This window comes from Colletotrichum aenigma (assembly GCF_013390185.1).
Source record: "Colletotrichum aenigma strain Cg56 chromosome Unknown KSG_Cg56_contig08, whole genome shotgun sequence".
NCBI classification, from domain to species: Eukaryota; Fungi; Ascomycota; class Sordariomycetes; order Glomerellales; family Glomerellaceae; genus Colletotrichum; species Colletotrichum aenigma.
Genome location: NW_023500914.1, coordinates 1,778,519 through 1,801,091, shown reverse-complemented (window position 1 = coordinate 1,801,091; position 22,573 = coordinate 1,778,519). Strand labels below are relative to the sequence as shown.

At 51.8% G+C, this 22,573-nt stretch overlaps 5 protein-coding genes across 5 annotated transcripts; 1 reads left to right on the top strand and 4 right to left on the bottom strand.

Moving 5' to 3' along the window:
* Nucleotides 1-1,032: 1,032 nt before the first annotated feature.
* gloF (2-oxoglutarate-dependent dioxygenase gloF) lies at nt 1,033-2,134 on the bottom strand (the record flags this gene model as incomplete). Its single annotated transcript, XM_037327260.1, has 3 exons — nt 1,033-1,698; nt 1,752-1,913; nt 1,970-2,134. 3 exons carry the CDS (start codon nt 2,132-2,134, stop codon nt 1,033-1,035), a joined length of 993 nt encoding a protein of 330 aa, XP_037174446.1.
* Nucleotides 2,135-3,459: 1,325 nt separating this feature from the next.
* Nucleotides 3,460-4,016, top strand: CGCA056_v012015 (uncharacterized protein; the record flags this gene model as incomplete). The annotated part of the gene is made up of 2 exons (XM_037327259.1): nt 3,460-3,957; nt 4,011-4,016. 2 exons carry the CDS (start codon nt 3,460-3,462, stop codon nt 4,014-4,016), a joined length of 504 nt encoding a protein of 167 aa, XP_037174447.1.
* A 768-nt stretch (nt 4,017-4,784) lies between these two features.
* On the bottom strand, nt 4,785-6,881 carry plyE-2 (putative pectate lyase E; the record flags this gene model as incomplete). The annotated part of the gene is made up of 3 exons (XM_037327258.1): nt 4,785-5,179; nt 5,264-5,647; nt 6,314-6,881. 3 exons carry the CDS (start codon nt 6,879-6,881, stop codon nt 4,785-4,787), a joined length of 1,347 nt encoding a protein of 448 aa, XP_037174448.1.
* Nucleotides 6,882-8,243: 1,362 nt separating this feature from the next.
* Nucleotides 8,244-10,003, bottom strand: SOX (Sulfite oxidase; the record flags this gene model as incomplete). The annotated part of the gene is made up of 2 exons (XM_037327257.1): nt 8,244-9,723; nt 9,801-10,003. The coding sequence occupies 2 exons, from the start codon at nt 10,001-10,003 to the stop codon at nt 8,244-8,246; spliced, it is 1,683 nt and encodes a 560-aa protein (XP_037174441.1).
* A 3,002-nt stretch (nt 10,004-13,005) lies between these two features.
* On the bottom strand, nt 13,006-13,350 carry CGCA056_v012012 (uncharacterized protein; the record flags this gene model as incomplete). Its single annotated transcript, XM_037327256.1, has 1 exon — nt 13,006-13,350. The coding sequence occupies one exon, from the start codon at nt 13,348-13,350 to the stop codon at nt 13,006-13,008; it is 345 nt and encodes a 114-aa protein (XP_037174442.1).
* Between the last annotated feature and the right edge of the window lie 9,223 nt (nt 13,351-22,573).

The following is a 22,573-nucleotide window of genomic DNA, read 5'->3' as shown; positions in this document are numbered from 1 at the left end:
TGTTTTCTTATCGTGACATCGTCCATATTTCGAGGTACTGATTGTAGCCATGTTTGGTTTCATGGCCACAAATGCCGACTCAATTGGGGCTATACAATCACACGTGGTCGACGATTCCTGAGAGCCTGTTTCTGCATAGACTCTGCGACGAGGCTGACAATAGTCTTGCTTAGCATCAACGCCGTTGATTTTAGCGCGTCACTGCTGACAGATGGCGACATGCTAAAATGTCTAGCATGGCAAGCGAGGGGATCTCGGATGTTCTCATTGGTCATAGCTCTGCATGTCGACTCATGAACATATTTCGCCAAAAAGCGCGAATTCACTGAGGTTGTCTAGAAAGGGCAAGGGGTTGAAGTTGGGCTGTCAGTGCGCACGACGCTGTCGAAGCTCAGGGGCTCGGGGCGCCGAGGGGACAATGAACTTCCGCCTCTGGGACGACTTTGACGCGGTGTTCCCAACATTCCGGAATGAAATGCGAGCGGCTCGGAATCCTGCACGGCAAGACAGATGGACAGAGGTGCAATTTCGAGGTATATATGGATGTGCGTCTTGTCACATCGGCCTGCCTGGTAGTCATCGGAGTAGTCCAGCTCCTCGGCGACCCTTTGAGATCCCGCAGAGCCCGAGACACCTAGGAAGGCCTTCAACGATATCGAAGACTACAAATCACCGATAACATTCAGTGATTGCTCCGAAATTCTGCCTGCGACCCCGCGATATCATCTCGAACTTGTCGCGACCTCGGTCCTCTATCAGAACCGTGCTTGACCCCTTGCAGTAATTCAGGGGAGGCAAGCGTTCCCGAGGAGCACAGGACAAGCCCCACAACCCAAAGACTTGACCAAGACACCGGTGCATGCATGTCATCCCATATTTTGGTCGATTCTCCGTGGTGATAATGTATACAATCTTTGATTGGCTTGCTACAATCTGATTCTGGATTTCAAACGCATTCAAACTCCCCTGGCGGAAAATGGAAAACAGAAGAAGGAAAGCCCAATGCCCAAAGTACGCTAACAACATTCCGACTCATCCAAACAGCTTGGTGATTCTGCGATTGTTCCACTCCCAAGCAGTGATATCTTCGTATCGACAAGGTGTCGCATCAGTGATGAACTCTTTCAACGGTAGCAACGACGCGTGGCGGTTAGGCTTGACAAAGTAAGCGATTGAGTATCGCTCCGGAATCTGGACGTTGTCTCCGGCCTTGATGGCAGGCGGATAAGTGACTCGGTGGCAAGCCGCGCGGAAGGTGTCGTTGGTAAGACGCTGAAGCGAGTCGCCAATGTTGAGGATAATGTCGGTGGGCTTCTCTGATTCGACACTGCGGAAGACACCGGGCTGGGTCTGGTCCTCGACCTGAAGACCGCCCACAGAGTCTTGGAAGAGCATGGTGATGGTGCCGAAGTCGGTGTGCTCGGCGATGCGGGTGGCGGTGCCGTCCGCAAGTTCTGTGGCCGGGATGGCCGGGTAGTGGAGCAGACGGAACTCGTTCTCGGCGCGGTTGTGGAGCGTCTTCATATGGTCTTCGGAAACGCCGAGAGCGATGGCGAGGGCGGAGAGGAGCTGCATTTCCGTCTTGAAGGCCTTCTCGTAGAAGGATTCCATGAAGCCACAGAAACCTGGGAGGCTCTCTTCCGGGATCCAAAGGTTGTCGACGAGGTCATCTTGGGCGCTGCCCATGTCGAAGGTTTCCTGGTGCGTGTCAGCGATCGTTGGTGTGAAACGAGAGATACTCGTAGACCGACCTTAATATCGCGAGTCTTTCCGGGGCCAAGACCCTTCTCATAGCCGCTAATGTTGGCGACATTCTCCTGGCCAATGAAGCTGTACCCACGGTTGGGGTTGGCTTGGGGAGGGTGCTTGGCCTCCATCTTGGTCTCGAGAGGCAGAGCAAAGAATTTACGGCTCTGGACGTTTTCTCAAGTCAGTCCGATACGATTCTATTAAGATAGTATAAACGTACCATGTTCAAGAGCGTGTGAATGTCTTCGTCCGGAATGCTGTGGTTCTGGATCTTGACGCCACCTCTCAACTTCAGTAGGCGGAGGAGCTCGGTGCAAAAGTATTTCTTCTCTTCAGGAGTTCCGAAGAACAAGGACATATCGAGAGTGGCACCCTTGTCTGACATGTTTGCTGCTGATAGAAGAATAGATATGCGTTGTAGATCGGGTGGTTTGAACCGTAAAAGAGGTAAATTGATAGAGAAGGATGATGATGAATGAGGATGGCTTGATGGTTTCTCTGATTGATCTGAGGTTTTGACAGACTTCGTAGACGGATCTCAGACGTCTTAAATACTACATTCAGCTTGTTTCCTTCCAACCGCCCCTTCCGCCCAATGTCCTCTTTGTCTGGTCCTATCTTGACGTTTCAGACAAGTCATGGTGTCTGATAGAAGCAGTTCAAAAAAGGCAAGCATAAAATAGGTACATTACGGAATTGGAAGCTGGTTACTGCAACCATACTGAAGAGTTTCACTTCATCGTCTAGATGAGCATCGCATTGCCTAGATGCGTCCCAGAAGAGAAAGAGAAGCCGATTCGGCGGTGTAGGTATGCGCTACCCAAATAGGTAAGCAGGTATGTGGGACAGGCAGCTGTCGCCGAAGCAGGCATGAGAACCCGACCCCGCGTTTTCATGGTTCCCGACTACGAAATGGTCGGTGATAAGAGGGAGGTTGTCATTCAATAATCCGTTTTGTTTTGCTTACTTCTTTAGCTATTTTAGACTGCTCTAGAATTGATGGCATTTGTATAGCTCAGATGCTTTGGAGATAGACATTGCCCATGTTCAACGCATGCTGTGAAGGCGTAATGGAAGTATTACCTGATCATTGATGCACCTATTTGAAATCCTGTTTGTTGGCATCTTACAGAGATTTCCGGCGACTGTCTTTATGCTCACACTACGTGTCGACTGCGTTGGCCTGGCCGTGAGGGCCGACATCTTGATGGCGGGAGTGACTTATCACGACCGTGTTCAACTCTCATTAAAGGCAACCGCGAGTCCGGAGCAGCATTCCGTGCAGGATTTTTAAATGGTTCTTGACGCGAACACAGCCTTTAGAAATGTCAGGCTCGTTTTTGCTTAAGATCAAAAGGATATTCCCCAGATGAAGAAGTGGTGGTCGATTGCCCTACCGTCGTAATGACATGGATGAGGAGGATGGCCCTGTTAATTGTCATGGGATGCTGTAGTAGGTCTGCTATTCGCCCAGCTTAAATTAACACGTTAGAAGTTCCAGCAATAGGGTGGCAATTGCACCCTGGCGCTTCTCAGACATAGATGTCAACTTCACTGTTATTCTTCACGGTCACTGGACTGCGCCGCATGACGGCATCACACCAACGTCTAGGCAACCACATCCAACACACAAGCTTTAAAGTGGCTGTGTTCCCACAAAAGCCCACTTCATGAATATAATCCCATTTTGCTGATAACTCTCACGCCATCATGCCAACGTCAACGATTTCGCAAGTCACTTTCGTCAACGTTGGGCCCTTGACGACAACATGGACCGCGCCCTCAGCATGCGCGACGATTACGCATCCTCCATACCTGGCTCAATCTTACCAAGCCGCGGCTGGCATACCCTACTGGACAGAAGATTGTGCAACCCTGTTAACGGGCGATCCTTTCGACGAATGCGTGCCATCTGCTACAAAGATGAACGAGGAGTGGGCCTCGCGAAGGGATAACCCCCTGATAGGCAACGCATTCTACTATCACTCCCCTGGGGCCATTTGCCCTTCAAATTGGACAACTGTGGGCGTTGCTGCCAGAGGCGATGGGACATCTTACAGCCTGGACGGCATATATGCTGATCCGACATTCACTCTCATAGAGTCTGACAGCACGACAACACGTTTCGTCACTCAATCAGAGGCGAAGCCTGGCATACAGCCAGCAGCCAACATGTTTATGTCCGCGATCGAGCCTCACGAGACCGCTGTAGCCTGCTGTCCAAGGTACTATGAACCCGTTACCGATCGCTAGGACGGCAGTCATAGACAAGCATTGTGTACTAAAACAAACTTCTTAGCGGATACACGGCAAATCCACTCGGATCGGGGTGCTTCTCTTACATCCCGCGAGAATGGTACACTGCAAGCACTGGCTGTCAGATAATTCTCGATAATGACGTGTACACCCTCATCGACAACACATACACATATCACGGCCGCACGGTCAGTGGCCAATTTCCGTCTATTATTGCGTCCACCATGACCCGGCACATCGAAAGTTACACCATCGAGCCTGATGAAAGCTCGAGTTTCGTTGGGCTGGTGGTAACACCAGGGGTGACGTTGGTGAACAAGGCTCAGAATACAGGATCCGGAACCGGAGGGGGTCCAAGCACAGCCACAGGCCAAGCTGGCTCTACAGGAACACCGAATGCCGCAGCATTGACTACAGTGAAAGGCTCAGGATTCTCTGGCCTGGTCATTATGGTCGTGTGTGTTTATACACTGGCTGGTGCAGCTCTGATGCTACCTTTATGATTACTGTTTTCGTTTATTACGTCTAGTCTCGCAAGAACATGGTATGGAAATCTGGGCATGAGCATCTTTCCCCAGCAGAAACAAGAGCAGGGATATGAATGATGGGGACGACAACTACAACGACATCTTGACCAGCGGAAAGGAAGAAACACGTAGGAAATCTTGCGCGCTAAAACACAAACCTTTTCTGTAAATGAATGTCGTCAAACAAGTGTGTGCAATGAATATTCGCCGAAATTATATACTGTCATTGCGACTTCTATACTTCCAAAATGTCTAGCATGCGCCGAGAGCTGTCTGACCTTTGCAATTAGCCGTAGTCGTCACCTTCGAGCTCTCCTGTCCCTTCTGGACTCCCTTGTACTCCTGGCACACCTTCGTCACCGCTGCACCGCATGAGTTGGACACGGTGGAAATGTCCCCGAAGTTGGAGTTGATGCCGGTGAAAAGCTTGACGTTGTTCGCCTTAACATTTTCAATGACGACATTGCGAGGCCCTCCGTTGTTTGCACAGTCACCGCAAGCACGGTAAAGCCGGTTCGATCCTACCACTGTGAAGTCCTTGATGGTGACAGTCCCTTTGCCTTGGTGTAGGATAACATTTTCGACTGCGGACTGTGCACCTCCTCCCTGGATGAGGATGTCGCCGTTTCCAACGAGCGTGATGGCATCTGTAGTGTTTGCGTCAGCCCTCTTGCCAGCTTTTGCACCAGGCATCTGGCATGGTTCCCGAGTGTTGTTGAAAAGTAGCTTACCATCGCAGACTTTACGAAACCAGACGTTCTTCAGTGTGCAGGCACCTCTACAGTGGATACCCTCAACTTGACCGATGCCAATGATGGCATTGCTGAGTGTCGCGCCGTCGTCCAGGATGAAGACGGGATGGCCGCCCGGTGTCTCGACGTCAGTCTCGCATGCGCGTCCTCGGTCGAATTCCTTGTTCCCCATGTCCTTTGAACCGGAAACTACGCTGGGCGCAGGGAGGGAGATGATGGAGCCGCTTCTTGCCGGAATATTGAGAGTCTGTCCGGTGGCGAGACCGGCAAGATTTGCGACGGGGAAGAACTTGGCGATGGCCATGGTCACCATGTTGAGGGAGTAGAGTAATTGTAGAGTGTAGTTTCGGATATGCGCAACGGCTGAGGCAGAGCTATTTTCGAGTTGCTGGACCTAAGCAGCCACTCACTTAAATATGCTATGAGGAGGTGGCAGGTTGCAATCAAATGTGGTGAAAGTAAGGAGAGCACCGCGCAATCCCATTGAATCCCACCTCATAGCTCGTATACCCTTGTTTCAATCCATTTGGTAGAAAGCTTGGCAATATGTGTAAGACGGTGTGAAGAGTAGAAACAATTTTCCGTATGGGCTATTGCATCCCTTTGTTTCCTCGCGTTCCGTGGATTCCATACAAGTTGGGCGAGAAGTCAGGAAAATGGAAATGTTCCATCTCACGACAAGCCACTTGATTCGTGCTTAAATACAAGCATGCCTGCAGGTTGACTACGGACTAGAAGTCCGCTCTTGGGGGAGTTCCGATCACAATTATTCCACTCATCACCTGTGAAAAAACAGGCTCCCCCGTCAGTTCAGAGGCAAGACAAACGACGCAATGGTCTGAAACTTCTTGGCAACGACCATTTTGATCTGCCGTCCCACCAACGACCGCAACCCTTAATCCTAAAGACCCTTGTTCTGTCATCCCACCAGTGAGTCCTCGCGATCCACCGAACCGGCATTAGACCCAGACCCTCGCCAATCATCACCAAGGCTCTCCAATAATTTGGCCGATGGCACAAAAAACGTACAACCCGTGACTGCTTTCGAAAAGTCCAATATCCTGTCATGCAGCCCGGGCGGATTGCCAATGAACATCCGCTCAAGCATCTTCTCCGTGACCCATAGCTTCTTGGAGTATCCAATGAAGTAGGTGCCAAATTTTCCAGAAGCTGGAGATCCAAAAGGCATGTTATCCCTGAGGATCTCATGCTCGTTTCCGTCTTCGTCCTCAATGGTTGCTAGGCTCTTGTGAGACTGCTGGTGTCCATCCTCAGCGTCGTGAAGCTCAATGTTGTCCAATTTCGTTCGCCCGATGACGGCTTCCTGCTTCTCCGTAGACAGGCTGCGCCACGCCTTGAGATCGTGGAGATACTTCTGCACTACCACATAACTTCCTCCAGGCGCGGCCTTGGACTTGTCATCTTGTTCAGTGATGACAACAGCTTCAGAGACGTCTGATCCGACGGGGTTAGCCGTGCCGTCGACGAAACCGAGCACGTCGCGTGCATCAAAGTACCGAAAGCCAACCGTCTCGTCTTCCGTCTTGACCGCACCACCTAGCAGATCCATGAGCTGTCTCTCAAACTCGAAGGACATGTCTCTCCTTCCTGATCGAATGTGAAATAACAAGTCACCTGGTGTCGATACTGCAATGTGTTGAGCTCCCCGGATCTCTTTGAATGGTCGCAACTCCATCGGTCGGGGCAGGTGCGTGAGCTTATCCCAGATTTTGCTGCCGATGCCGACGGTGCAAGAGAGATTGGCGCTCGGATAGCGGGTCGAAATATTCTTGGTTATGTCCGAGATGTTTGAGACGGCGGATCGAATGTTCTTGATGGCATCGGGTTCATCTGTGGCCGATAAGACGAGAAAGGTGGCCGATTGTGTCAAGGGGGCTTCAACAACTTGGGATTCATCGTGACCGATGAGTTGAAGCTGCGGTGTAAAGAGAATGGCCGTTCGCAGTTGACCGGTATGAGAGCCGTGCTGGACGGGCGCGAACGCTTGAGTTTAGTAAATGCTGGTGCCAGGGGAGGTTTTTGAGAAGCAAAGAACTTGGCGACCTGAATGGCTAGCATGTTGGTGGCCATCAAACAGTCTACACACTGCGATCAACTGCAAAGTATTTGATGGAAATTAAGGGCTATCAGTGAGATGGACAGCAGGTGTGCAAATAGGGCGCGTCCATGGCATTGCAGGCCTCAGGATGGTGGGTGCATCCGGCATGGGTGATAGATCATGGGCAGCAAAAGTATAGCTTGGCGCACTGGCAAGAAAGAGCATCATCAGTGAGCTTCCAGAGGCAACTTCAGTGTCGGTATTTGCAAGGAGGCAGATAGCTGGCTGCCAGTGATAGTCAAACCAATCGCAAAGCCTATATTGCAGATGCGAGATGTGCGATTTGCGATGCCGAAGCTTCTGCGCGGGATGCGGCGCGGAATTTCGGGATCGATCCGGCGACCCACAACGGCAGACACCGAAGGCGCGTTCTCGGGAAGCTTTTTCACTGTCACTGGCAGACGCAAGGATCCCGATGTTGCCCCGGCCAAGGGGATGGAAGCTTGTTCTCGGCTTTTTTCTAGGTGGTCTTGCTTGAGCTTCGACCAAGCCACTTGCAGCTAGATGAGCACGGAGATCGGCAGTTGGGCAGGATGCCCATCATCAGCGGGCTTCAGTGCGTTACAGCGGAGCCTTGACTCAATCGCCTGCTGGAATGACGGCGACAGTTGTCATCGCGACCAGTGTTTGGCAATCATTCCGTCTCCGTGTGTGTGTTCTACTCTTCATACATCATCTTTGAGGTTTATCAGAACCATGGAACTTGACATAGATTGCGTCACAAATACTTGGCTCGGTGTTTTAATGTTTTTGTGCTAATTTCCATGTCGCCCATATGACGTTGAAGCAATTCCTCACGAAGACCGCAAAGAAAACTTAGCATCTTAGATAGGAACCAATTTACTCATCCTCAGCGTCTCTCGGATCATGACTCTTCCAATACTTGTCATAATCATCCCAACTCTGGGAGGGGAAAGCGAGCGGCACGGTAATTGGGGCAAATGGAATACCCTTGTCTGCAAACTCTTGAAGGCGGGCCTTGGTCTGCGGTCGGGTGTTGTTCACGCTGTAAACCGAGATTCTGTGGCAAGAGCTGGTGACATGCAGGCCCCAGTTCCATGCAGTGCGGACATCGGGCGGCTGGGTGTTGAGAGAATTGTCCCAGCAGCGACAAACAATCTCAATCCAGCCCTCAACATCGCAGGGCAGATCCATCTCCCAAGTTCGCCAGGTCCACTTGCGCTTCTTTGAGAGATTCTCAACTGGAACCGTGTACCAGTTGAAGCCTCCGTCGGACGAAAGCTCAACACGCTCCGGCCAGCGTCCACCACCAGAGTAGGCCCATCCCTTGCAGCGAATCTTGCCGTTGTGGATAACGACCTGCTTGGTCCAGGGCGACATTATGGCTGAGCTGACTGGCATCTCTTGAATCTGGATGCCATCCGTGAGCTTGAAGTTGTGCTTGCCGACCTGCTGGGGGAAGTAGAGGTACTCCTGGCTCTGGACCGGCGCGCGAGTGGGGTTCTTGATGGCCTTGATACGGTAGAGCCACTTTACGCTTCGAGCGCCGATGTAACCGAAGACGACGATGCGCAGGGGGTATCCATGGATGCGCGGGAGGACTTCGCCGTTCATCTCCCAGGCCAGCATGACCTCATTGGCCTTGACCTTGGACCAAGGAACACTGACGAGGTAGTTCATGGTCTTGTCGTCCTTGAAGTAGGTGTCCGCGCCGTAGAATTCGAGGTGCTTGGCTCCCTCGATGAGCCCACCACATGCCTTGATCACCTTCTTGAGACTAATTCCGACGTATTTGGCAGTACCAATCGCGCCCTCTGCCCATGGAGCTTGGGGTACGTCGTCACCCTGACCGGGGTACTTGAGAATCTGCTCAATGCGTCGGGTTCCAGAACACTGCATTGTGATAGTCTTCTCCATGCGCGGGAACTTGGTCTCGTCCATGAGGTCGTCGAGAGTGAAAGACTTGGGGTTCGCGACGAGACCGTCCAGGAGGAAGCTGTAGTGTTCCTTATCGATGATCGGGATGCCGCCATGGTTTCGAACGAAGTGGAGGGGGTTCGGGGTGATTTCCTTGTCGGTCACGAGGCGCTTGGGAGGTTCACCATTGTAGGGAAACTGGAGAAGATGGAGCATGTCGGCGTGCTTCTCCTTGAGGACTATGTCCCAAGAGTCGTCGGGGATACGGGAGAGAGCGCCGCCGACCGCCTTGTGCCACATCTTCCAATGAGTGCCAGGAAGCACAGGATTTGTCGCTGGGATTGGACCAAGCTGGAACTCCGGATTGGGAGGGAATGTTTGGGAGGTCAAGATCTTGTGTGCCGCAGCCTTTTTCTCGGGATAGTTCTCCCACTCGACGAAGCTGTGCGGTTGAGCTCCGTCAGCGATTGTAAAGAGATATTTAATCGAAGAACATCATCATGACCGATTGCGACTCACCCAGTCCACCCTTCACGCTCTTCAGTGAAGAGCTTGTTCGGGTCACCAACACTCTTGATGGCGGCCTCATCTTTCGTCAGGTCACCGAAGATCTGAGGAGGAAGGGCCTTGGTCTGGGGTCCCGTCATGTCAAGGACGGGAAGCTCAGCCCCAGCCAGGCCCTGCTCAATCTTCCATTCATCGGGTCTATTAGTGGTCTTCATGATGTTCGAATGATTCTGAACGTATCAATGGATGAAATGAAGGTGAAGGTGGTGAGAATCCGCTTCGTTTTATTATTATTGTACCTATGAGAGGGATAGAGGAATGTTATAGGCCTGGTCTAAAACACTTTCCTGCATGCCCTCCATGACGTCTACCAGGCTGAGCTCACCGATGGGACCCCATTGATGCTCTGAGACCGGGGCGCTCGCTTCGCATACCAACTGGTTTCCGCAGCTCCTAGCGAATCAACGGGTGTAGCTGCACTAGCCCAATGATAGCTGTCGGAGCTTAGACAGAGTTCGGCTTGGCCGACTTGAGATGAATAAGCGTGAACCCAACCAGATGAGAAGGTTTGTTTGATACGCAGCTACGGCACGGAAGATCTTATCGCTGGTGGCCTTTGGTGTTGCTAACCCCGCTGCGTGCTTGATTACCACTGCCTTCTGCAAGCTGTTGCAGTAGGTGCCTAACATGTGCTAACGCCAAAGATTGTGACATGTCTTGAACCTTACTAAAGCCAGACACTAAGCAAGGGGCTGCCGGGTTAGTACCGGTGATCCGAGAGGGGGTTCGGCAAGACGGCGAGACGGGGAAAACGGGTGGCACGGGCTTTGTGCGCACGGGTGACGCGATGATTACCGTAGGTGAGGATCTGTCTGATTGTTGGTTGGTGAGGTATGGAGAACGTTTCCCAATATCGCGAACTCGGAGGCACTACCTATTGGACTTAGAAGATTAAGCAAGTAAGAAGACCGGGATAACCAGTACGTACGCGCGCAAAGCGTTGAAGGGTGCTTGAAATTGCCCTCGCTGGTTGACACGATGGGTATGAGGCATGAGCTTCCTTGACTGGTATGCTGCCATTCAACATCCGACAGTGTGAACCAAAATGAAGTTGCGAACAGAGTGTGGTGTCTGGCAATACACTGATAGCACCTGATGCAAGGTAATGCAGTGATTTAAATCCTGGTCCGCAGGCCAGTTGAGCAACGCTTCCGATTTCCTCGGCTACGGACAATGACTCAACGCGGCGAGTACGGGATATCGGAGGGTAATTAAAACAGTGGCCATATATGCTAGTGGCGGCCAAGGGGCGTGATTAACCTGCCGACGGGACCTATGGGACAGACATCTGGCTTCAGGCTCAGTATGCCGGTGCCAGTGGACCTCTGCTCGGCCGAGCCGCCCCACCTATGCCGGTGCCATCGCTTGAGATAACCCACACCCAGCCCGACGTGGAGTCTTCGGCACCTAAATAGGTTGCTCAGCGATTCTCTTGTGCAACGACTTCGACTCCAATGGTTTATGCGGAAATTCATGTTGATGGAGCGTACTGGGAGAACGCATGCATGCTGGCTAGCGGGGGATGATTCGAATCGCTGCGGTGTGGCGCCCATATGAAAGGTTTGTTGCCGGTGGACGGCGTGAAGAAGTAGTGACGGGCTTAACGTTTATGAGCCCGGTTCCGTAATGCAGGATGGTGGTCACAAGGTAAATTCAACGCACGGAAAACAACACCAGACGAGAAATATCTTGGCATTCAGATGTTCCGGTTCTACATTCGTTGTACACTATGTGTAAGCCCTCAACCCTCCGTACCCATTTGAATAAGGACTGTATATTACTGACGAATGCCATCTTGCCAGTCTTCCGAAATAACATTCAGGACTGATCCTAAAGCTGGCGATTACGTATGTGAGACCGGGGCGAACCGCAATACAGAGCCATGGAGAACGAACACGGAACGGGACGAGACCATCGAAGTACGCCTGGACCGCCTCGAGCACGAGGAGCAGGAACAGGGGTAACATAACCAGGAATCAGACGTAATGAGAGAGCTCGAAAGGAAGACGCCTGCTGCTGAGACTCAAATAGCTGTTGCTGATGCGCTGGACGAAGTTCGCTTCCGAAATGCACGAGAGAGGCTTGGTCGAGCAGGAATCGAGCCTAGTGCGATAGCTGTTGAGAATATGGGAGAGAAGGAAGACAGGGAGGCGGCAAAGCGGGCTTTTTCTTTCCTCGCAAAGAGAAACGTCGCAGAGATGTTGGATCACTCTGAGTCAACAGCCATGTCGGGAACGCAGTCTGCCACAGCCGCTCTCCACTCAAGAAAACCTACAAAGCGGTCCAAACCTTTGGCCTCGCTGCAGAAAGCAGGAGTTGCCAAACCCCAATTAGTGTACTATGACTCTGATTCCGATTGAAAGTTTCAACTTTCCGTGTCATGATAAGTATCATGGTCAACTAAGGGCATTTTACTATGCCCACACCGCTGGACACTAGGGACATAATATCGCCAATGCGTTCCTGGAAGCAATCAAGGAAACAACGAACAAGCAATCGAGGATCAAATCATTCGGTCGATGCACACTAACAATTAAGTTCCTCATTACATTGGTAGAATTAGACTCATGCTTTTAAGTATCTTCTCACAATCAATAAGATAATATCTGTTGATAAATGCGGGCGCAGCAAATACACAGCAAAACCAGCTGTATGAGCGAGAGGCCTCTGTAGCCATAAGCAGCCCCGGTTCTCCAGGCAAATATGCCTGAATCGTCCCCTCAACTTCTCATTGACGAGATCAACTCATGTCAGGTCAGGCGTGTAGAGCTTGAAAGTCGTCCCCGCAGTGTCCTCCTTATCTTTCTTGTAACCTATATCAAAATCCTCCTAAACCCAACGGAAGAGAGCTCATCGAGGTATGGGTTGCCCGTCACTAGCACCGCCCGGACCCATCAAAGGGCGCATTCTCAGCCTCCACCAACCAACGACAGGGTGATTCTCGACTCGCTGAGGGCCCAGCACGAGGTCGAGGCTGGGTTCTTGAAGTCGCTCCAATCCACTCCTGGGAGCATTCCTCCTTCTGGGCTTTCTTAAATGCAATTGTCCGGCATGTCTGGATCTTTTTAATTCGAACAACCAGGCCGTGTGTACAAATTCTTCTCCAAGAACAGACGGCAAAGATTGCTTGGTTCTCTTCGTCTCGGAGAGCTGAAAGCTACTCGTCTTTGCGGATCTTCAGAAAGGATTCTGTGATCCTAGGCCGGTTGGCATCAAACACTTCAAGCTCGGTGAAGTGGTTCGACATGTCGACCTTGCCCTTCTTCTTCTTCGGGGTGGCCACCTCCTCAATGCCCGTCACCTTGAACAGCTCCTCTCTCTCATCGGGGTCCAAGAGGCGCGGGTCCACGGCTGTGAAGTAGTCAAATGGAGTGCTCTCCTCGGCCGGGAGGGGCTCGGCTTGGCCCGTGAGGATGTCCCGAGTCATGGGCATGGTGACATTCCAACGAATGGCGATGCTGCTCATGGTTTCCACCTCCTCCGCGTCTTCAGGGTGCTCCATCAGCCATTACGCAACGGCCGAGAATAGGTATCCCTCCTTCCGCACCTGCTCCCTGGTAAGATGGGCTAATTACAATAGGTAATGAGCAACTATAGATTGGATGATGTATCTCTACTTCTTCCCTCGGGAGCTGCCCAGCTAATTCAAGCTAGGCACATCACCTGCTCATATGAACACCGCTGATTAAAGACACAGCGATGCTTGCAGTGCATCAAATTCTTACATGTATTGGATACCTTCAGTCTCCACTCAAGTGGGAGAGAAGAACTCCAATTTTGGCAGGCTTTGTTTTCCGAAGTTTCTGTCTAGCACTCGGAAGAATGCATTCTTCGCAGCGAAGGGAGTTACGAGAAGAATTTTAAGGATGCCAAACGCATCTGTTACCTTGCTCCTCATGGGGGGAGATAGAACTGCGCTTCCGTTTCACGTCCATGCAAGATGTTGGGCCCGGAGTTCTCAAGGCATGTGAAGAACGCCTGATGCAGAGAGCAGACATAGGGTAGACGAAACCAAACATTGATAGAGCAGGAAGCAAGTAATATATCCCGCGGGTTCTGGTGATCTGATATGATGACGTTGCCTTCGAAGGGAGGTCCCATGTGCCGTCAGGAACAGCAGAGACGAGCATCTTGAACTTGTCTTCAACGCTGTCGGCATCAGTCACATGGTGTCTGGGGTATTTCCAATGATTGAAATTTAATTTGTCCTCTTCGGAAGGAAAACTTATCCCATTTCTCAACCATCAAAGATGTGGTCGTGTCACCAGTTGGTATTCATTGGTCAATCTGCCGACGACGCCAGAGTTGAGGAGGATATACTCAAGATGAGAGCACCAGAAAATACATCGTCCTCTAAGGTAGCTTGCTTAAAGGTGAGGTCCCCTCACGTTCGTAGCATACGTCTGAGAGTGATTATCTGTATGTGTTGAGATTGTGTATGGTACTAAAGATACGCCAGGTTTATTAGTCGGCCTCAGGCCCGGCGGTGGTTCAGTTGTTGGGTTTGTTTTCGAGGTTGAGGCCCCGCATTGGGCTGTAGACGAAGAAGCTTCTGGAAATTGCTTTTGTAAAGATCTCTCAGGAGTTTGACTTATTAGTTTAGATGAGGTGTAAAGGAAACTAAAACAATCCTTCTTCTTCTTCCTTTGCTGCGACTCTCAACGTTTCTCGGCTGTTTAGCCACCAGTGGCGCAATGCCCCGTGAAGTCCAGTCGGCAAGAATAAATTTGACTACTCGCGCGAGGCAAGTCACAAATCCATACTCACACAAAGTTCGGCGAGCGCGTCAATGATCTCGCCGGCCTGAAAAGGTCTCGAGGCCAAGATGACTGACTGCCCACATCCTCTCGGATTGTGCGTGGAATCTCCACGAGACGTTCTTGTCTTTTGTACTCGGTGTAGACACCGCCACCGCCCTCCATGGGAGTTATCTCGAACTGGACGGTGCGAGGTTCCTTGTCTTAAACCCTTACGCCATCTGCGGATTTGATGGGCATGCCCCTCTTCGGAGCTTCACTGGGTATTCCCAATTTTGGCATGGACAACTCGATGTCGGACTGCTTGTCCGACTTTCTCTTTTGGCCTACTCTCTCAGAAGGATTGCCAATCTTGGCATCTTTGGAGAGAATAGCTCTGGCCGATCCCCTGGCCATTGGTGAGACTGAATATCTCTTCACAGGGGCGCCGTTGTCCTGAGAGGGGCCCGGGTTTGGTGAACGAACATCGATGTCCTAGTCTGGCCTCAGATTTCGGGGAGGTAGAATCTTGGACAATCAAGGTGACAGAGATGGCAAAAGGCTGCCAGCATTATTTGCTCAGCATGACAACACAAAGTCCTTGTCTTACAGTCTGTGAAGAGATCAAAATAATTTTAGTAGGAGAACCAGATGCCCGCTCAATGTAGCATCGCCAGTTCCTTCCTGTTCTGATGCCTTCGCCTCTGAGATCGAGGTGGTTGACAAGCTCCTGGTCTAGACTCAAGATCGAGGTCGCTGCCGGGATAGCATTCTCTTGTGGTGACCCAGTAGTCTCTTAGGTGGATCGGTGGACTCCCTGCCGGAGCCACTCTCGGTTGCCTTCATCGGCACTCAGAGATTGACCTCCGTTTTGAGTCCTGGCATCTTGTGTAGCCAAAAACTGTCCCCTTCCTTGTGAAAAGGCTGTGCAAATTCAATTGTCCATTGAAGCAGCTTGTGAATGAAGAGACCAAGCCATCTGTTTTTGATGGCTATGATCAGGCCAGGCCAGGCTAGGCCTTCCGGCTGAATGTTGTCAACGAAATACTACTTAGTAGTATTGGAGTTATCTGACCTGGCCAACTCACGCTCACTTGTTATCCAAGGCCAGCATTAAGGGCTTCGAATAGTGCGCGAGTCGCTCTATTCGGCACGTAGTTGACAAACAGACGGGGGATTAGAAGACGACTGGAATTAGCGACCCTGCCTTGATGAAGCAATGGTGAGGTACTGTCATCGTCACCGTCATCGCGTACATGAGGAGGCAAGTAGTCAACGCAAAAACCTCTGCTGATGCAGCGTGGTCGTCAAGATAGAAAGTAGGAAAGAAAATACGAATGTTATTTCCTCGAAATACCTCTACTCCCCGCCCGTTTGTATTCTGTGTGGGGCGTTCATCATGATGTGAGAGCAGGTGTCGAGTAGTTCGCGGTAGAGGTCTCGGAACAGGATCAAGTACCGCGTCCGGTAACCAAAGAAACCGAGAAGTCCTGTGTTTGTAGTAAAGTTCTCTCGGCTTTTTATGTAGTCACAAGTGTTGTATCGTGCTGATGACGCAACACGCGGTGAGGGGCATCGTTTCTCGTGGCATATCACAGCGCTACCCCAACCACCGTGAAGCTGAGAGATCTGCACCTGCAGACATGTTCATGGGCCCCTGACAGAAGCCCTCGAAATGTCAAGGAGTAACCAAGACACCCGAACATGATGCGAATGAAAGGAGTGCTGCAGAATATTCGATATTCCAGCCTCGCTACGGCCGATCCTCAGAGAGGAGATAACGGTTTGCATGAAGCTGGGTAAAAGGAGAGGAGGCAGCCAATCAACTTCGCAGCAAATCCAATTTTGGGAAGTCGCGTCTTGAAGTAATTCAAGAGGACGATTGCACCACCAGCGGGTGCTACATGAGATTGTGGTATTCCCAAGACCCTTTTCCTAGCCGTGCAGCGTGCTTGACGTCCGCGCCGGATCTGGTTGATGCTGTATAAGGCGCTTTCCCTCTCCGGTCCCGGGAAGCACAGAGGCTCGTTAATTCATATGGCATGGCCTTCGACAAATAGAATGGGAATCTCTCCTGCGCTGGTAAGTCGACGATGAAGGCTTCATGGCGCTTCTGTGGTACAGTTTCTCGAGCTTAGGCTTTCAATATTGATAATCGCCATGACCCCATGAAGCTAAATAATTCTCGCGGACGAGAGTCCTTGATGGGGTGGAACATCGCGATGTGTAATAGCTCGAGATGGTGAAGTATCGGGCTGTGGCATCGTCGGAGGCGCCAGCCGGAAGACTTCGTATCGAAGCGTGAACTCCGATCTCGTTCCGACGCACGATCGGGTTCCGTCGCTCGATATGGTCACTAGTGCGGTCCCTTTCTGATGGCAGATGGTGATAAATGTTCCACGATATACCCAGACCACATGGTACTCCATTTTGGTGCGAAGTCCTTCTGGTCGGACCTTGTAGTAGGTGACCAGGCTGTATCCGCCAGGAAGGCTAGGTTTCGAAGAGTGGCAGAAATTAATTCATGACCAATGAGAAGCAATTTAGGTCACCTTCAGATCCTTGCGATACTCAAGTCGAGGGCTGGAGGCTTGCTTCATGAACCCCTTGCACTGCCCCTAAATATCCCCTATATTTCGGATGGGGTCGACCCTTACAACAGAGACAACAAATGCGGGTACCTTCGCTGACGTTGAAAAAGGGCCCGGATTGCTGCTGCAAGGAAATCTTCTCCCTCATATCACCCTCGTGTCATTGTTCTTGAGTGCCTGATGTGGATGGAAACTCGACCCGAACCACTAGCAGAGGCTCTTTCAACTGCGCCTCTGATGAGCTTCGTCACAGGCTCCAGAAGCAATGGAGTAGAGGCGTGGCGGAACAAGAATTTTCCCGCTCTTCTTGGACGACAGCCACCCAGTTCTTGTATTCCAAGCATTGCAAATGTGATCTCGGGAGCATGTCCCGTCATCGAGATCATGGGCTAGTGAGATGGTCACTAAGGCTGCTGGTGTCGCCTGAGCCTTGATTGTTTCTTTAGGATCCACGGCGGTCTGTGTGTACCAACGGGCCCGGGTCGAGAAACACCTTGCTCACATGAATGCTGTCACGCGCAGTAGAGTTCTTCTATGAGGAAGTAGATGTTATGTGGGTCGTTGATGCGATAGAAATAGTATTGTAGTTGACGAATCGCCTTGTAAGTACGTGGTGACATACGTGGGGATTCTTGGAACTGTAGCTTCTCAGAATATATGGCTTGTTTGGTTCTCAAACAGCTTTACTGAACGCCTAATGGCTTCCGCAGCTTCCGCGAGGGGCGGCGGACCGAAGGTGCAATTTCTTGCGTAATATCCACAGGTTTCTAACGACCTCATGTGACCTCCGTGAAGGCGAATGGTCAGCGTCATCAATGATCATCTTGTTTGCCTGCGCGACTGCGACCAGGGGGCGGCAAAGTTCCCACTGTCAAAATACTCCCCCGGTGGAGAAAAGCCAGTCAAAGTCTCCGTTATCGCCAATTCCAAGACCACCTACGTGCCAACTGACAAGCATCTAAGAAGAGCTTCATCTGTGGTAAGGCGCATACGCCCGGCCATGAACGAGCTTCGCCCCCTCTTTTCAACTGCTGCTGGGTGTTGTCACTGCATCCAGGCTGGTTGCAGGCGGGCATAGGTACACCGCAAGGAGCGGTTGCGGTGACGAGAAAGCTATAGCAGATGAGTGCGCAATAGACCTCGTTGCCTGGTATTGACGCATCCCTTCGTGTTTCTTTCGTGGCGTGACTATCGTGTCGAACACATGGGAGATCTTAATAGCGCCGGCCTACTCCAAAGCAAATGCCCGACCTAAGACCGAGACGCCTAGGATCCCCACGACAGAAGCTTTCCGCGGCGCGAGACGCCAGACGTGTCGTCAAAGTCGAGCTTCCCAAAGTCGATGCAAGAGGCAAGCCATTGCATCCTTTCGCAGGGAAGCTCAAGGGGTGCCACGCTACGCGGCGGCTTGTTGGAACCGGAGAGGGCCCGAGTCTACATAGAGCTTCCTGGCCACCAGCGACAGGGGGTTCGTTGTTCATTAAAACGCAAGGGCCCAGTGTATATTCTCGTGAGGCCATGTTGGTAGAGTGCGGAAGATGGCAAGGAAGCGCAAATAAACATGTGACAAAGCCTGACGAAAGTGAGGAGGTAAGAGGACGACGAGAGGTGTGGCGAAAAGCGAGCCGGTGACAATGAGACAGGTACGATCCCGAAGATCCCACATGCGAAGTCAGTTGATCCGAGCGAACACATGCAGTATGCTGAGCGCAGCCAAGGATCCAATCAGTTCTCTTGCGCTTGCCTTGTCTCGTTCACGATGCTCATGAAGAATAGATGCAGCGTTGACACGTTTACCGAAGGAGGCAATTGAGGCGCCGAGAGTTGCTTCAGGGCCCGGGGTTAATTGACGCAGAGTATGAGTTGTCGTTATGCTCATGGATGTGGTAGAGAAACAAGGAAGCACAAAAACCGTTGGACGGAGATGGCGAGTCTCAATGCCCCTGCTGAGCCACATTGGGAGGTAGCAAAATGTGCCCCTTCTCTAGATTTCATTCAAGATCCACGAACCATTGCATCTCCATTTTCCCATAGTCGACAGGCCTATCCCCTTCTTTGGCCCCTAATTGTTCTATATTGAAATAGGACTTCTTCAGCGTCCGCGAGGGCCCGAATGATGAGGTCCTGTTGCTTCGGATGAAAGCAAGGCATGTTGCTCTTTTACAGCACGGAGGTTCGTCAGCGACTTCAGCGAGCCTGATGTTACTATTGGGGCAGACAGGATTGGATAGTGCTGCTGTTGCGGTGGCGGCGGCGGCGAGCAATATGCATCATCGTACTATGCCTGAAAGAAAGACTGCCACGCAGCGTGCTCGTGAGCAGCTTGTATGAATTCCGCTCATGCGGCGGTAGTTAAGGTTGCCATGTGCAAATAGTGTATCCTGGAGGCTTCTGTTTGGACGTACGGGATGCGTTTACTTGGGATCAAAAATAGGTTGGCCAACATAAGCAGCGCCAGCAGAAACATGCCTTGGAGGAGACAGCGGATAAATCGGATAAAGTCACAATGTTCGATATGTGACAGACTCCGTACGTGACTGCCTGATAAAGCATTCAGGAAGGCCCTTAGAAAAGCCCATGGGAGAGTCCAACCCTAGTGTCGAGGAGCGCTTCTCGGATGGATAGGGTGGATCCCGGCGGGAGGCCACAGTGCGAGCGACCCAGTCCACGCGTGGGGACTGTCAGCAAGGCTGGTCATAGGAAATCGAAGTTTCGCGTTGAAGGAGATGATGTCCTCCGAGAGCGTGATGATGTGACCTATCCAAGATCGATTCCGAAGTGCGCTTACTACCGAAAGCAACGCCAGCGATGAAGCATTCGGGAGAAGCTCGAGGGCCCGACTTAGTCACAGGCGTGTTTGCATGCACGGCTATCGTTGCCGTTGATTCCACCTACGTTGTCGAGGTTGCAGATTTTATAGAATTGTTGAAACGCCAAGAGGCGGAGGAACAATGAGAAGCTCTCTGGTAAGACCCAGTTTGACTGGACACTCATGTAAAGAGCTGATGAACGCACTCAGGTGTCCGAAGCGGCATGGACGACGATTAACTCTGCCGAACAAGTCATTATTCTTAGGCAAATTCCCTCCCATGAGCTTGCGCGACTCAGCCAGCTTGGCCACGTCGTCCCAGTTGCGCTTGATGCCGTACGCCTGGAAGTTCTTGGGGTTGAGCAAGTACATAGGGATGCCGCTTTCCATAGCAGTGCGGTATTCCTGGCGTCTAACCTGCTACGTGGCAGTGAGCTCCTGGGCCTCCGCCGCCTATGACAAGTCCATCAGGCCCTCGCATGGCACACTCAACTACGCTATAGTCGTCTTTTCATGGGCATAAAAGGCCGCAGCGTAGTCGGCGCTGTAGATAATGTCTAACAGCTCGGTATCTACCGCTCCGGCGGTCTCATATCTATCCAAAGGCAGCATCCCACATTACGCTGAGACAGCCCCTGAGGTCCTGAATGCCGCTGACTATTAGCGTCGCCGTCATGATCCAAAGGAACCGCCTGAACATCTTTTCGGTGATGATGCAGGCCAATGGCTGCGGGTTCTTGATCGTGTGGCCCTCGACGTCGTCCTGGGGATCAAGGCCGCCAACGGGGCTGTGACCGGCATCCGCACACTCAACAGACTTGCCAGACTTCTTGGCTATCGTGTAAAGAATGGCCTCTGCACCCTCTTCGGCCGAGACGACCAGGAGCAGTGGGACTTGGGCAGCGGCATTTGGCGACATGGCCCGAAACCGTTGGAGGCGGCGTACCACATGCAACGACGGAGTGGGAGCGATTTAACTTTGAGACTTCCTTCTAGAGCAGAAGGCAACCAGAAACCACAAGAGTTCAGGGTTCCTCTTCCTTCTTATGAAACTCAACTGTCACTAATGTAACTGTGACTGTCGTGTCGATGATATTGTCTCGCGCTTGATTCCCTTTCATTTGACAGCAAAGATTGTTTCTCGATACAACCGATAAGCCTGCCGTTCCCTCGAGTCCTTATTGAACCAAGTCGGCAACGAAGATGCAAACCCGAGTCGAAATGCCGGAACAGTGGCATCCCACCCACACACGCCACATTTCATCCCATACAGCGTGATCTCCACACGTCCTCTGGACTCCGGCCACGGCGGGTCGAGCACGTAATTGGGCCCCGATGGGTTCTACCGATGGTTTCATCTTTACCATGGCGAGGGGTGACGGAAGTGTCGACAGGAGCTGCGAGATGACTTGCGGTAGCTCCGCGTTGTGGAACCGAGATTCCGGGCTGAGCAGTTGAGCTCGCGCGCTTCGGATCAGCTTCTCGCTCTCGACTACGTGTATCACGAGATCTGCCTTCGAGTAGGTTTGATGAAGAAGAAGTCATCAGGTCGATGATGACTAGTGATGGAGCTTCGGGTTGCTTTCGAAGTGTAAATAACCGCCGACAGCAGGGTTACATGCCCAGTGTGCCTCCCAGACTCATACGCCGCTCACAACACCCTTTCCCGTTGCGAAGAGCATCATTGACGCAGCAGGAGCCCTGCCTTGTCTTGTATGCCAACCTTTGAGTCATTAAAGGGTGGCATATTATGCTGAACACACGATGAGGGGCAACATAGTCTACTCTGTAGCTATCGGCGGGCTGAGTCCGGCGATGTATTGAACTCGTCTATGTTGAGACCCACGGCCTCAACCAAGACCGAACCAATATTGTCGGTTGATTCCATGGTTCTTGGCCAAATCCCTGCTCGAGCAGCTACCCATTCCTGGCGAGAACTTGAGAAGGCGGGTTGTCTCACAGACGTTATTGCAATAGCGCCGGCTCAGATTACCGCTATTCCCGTGCACCAAGAAGGCGATCAGGACTCCGTCGTAAGATTCTTAATCGGCTGCCGAGCATAGTTAGGTTCATTGTAGAGCCATGAATCCCGAGCCTTTTCATGTTAGACCAGTCGAGATTGGTAGCCACCTGGCTGTATATGAGATCAAGCCAGTCGAGATGGGCACCGCTACTACTGTAGTCGCGGGCAACAGGCTGCCGATCTATTCGCGATATTACGCGTCGACTGAACCTGATTTCTGCGAGCTGCGGTCTGCGGTCTGCGCGAGACATTTTGGTATTGATCTTCGTGGTCCGCGTCGGCTCTTCTTTCGTTCTCGGTAGAAACTTGATTCACGAGACTCTCTGCCTAGCTGTGGACCGGAGGCGACGACATTGGCGGTGTCGACTGATTGCCACGCAACTCTTATCTCGGCACGCTCATCGTGTGCGGCGGAAAACAAGGCCCATGTCTGCGGGGTGAATCCTGGGCGGAGATTGATATGCCAGGTTCTTCCTCTCCCGAACTGATGGGGATTGGCTTACGAAGTTACCATCCCCTACTCCGGACCATCGACTGGCCATCCAAACAGGCCCAGGCCAGCCCAC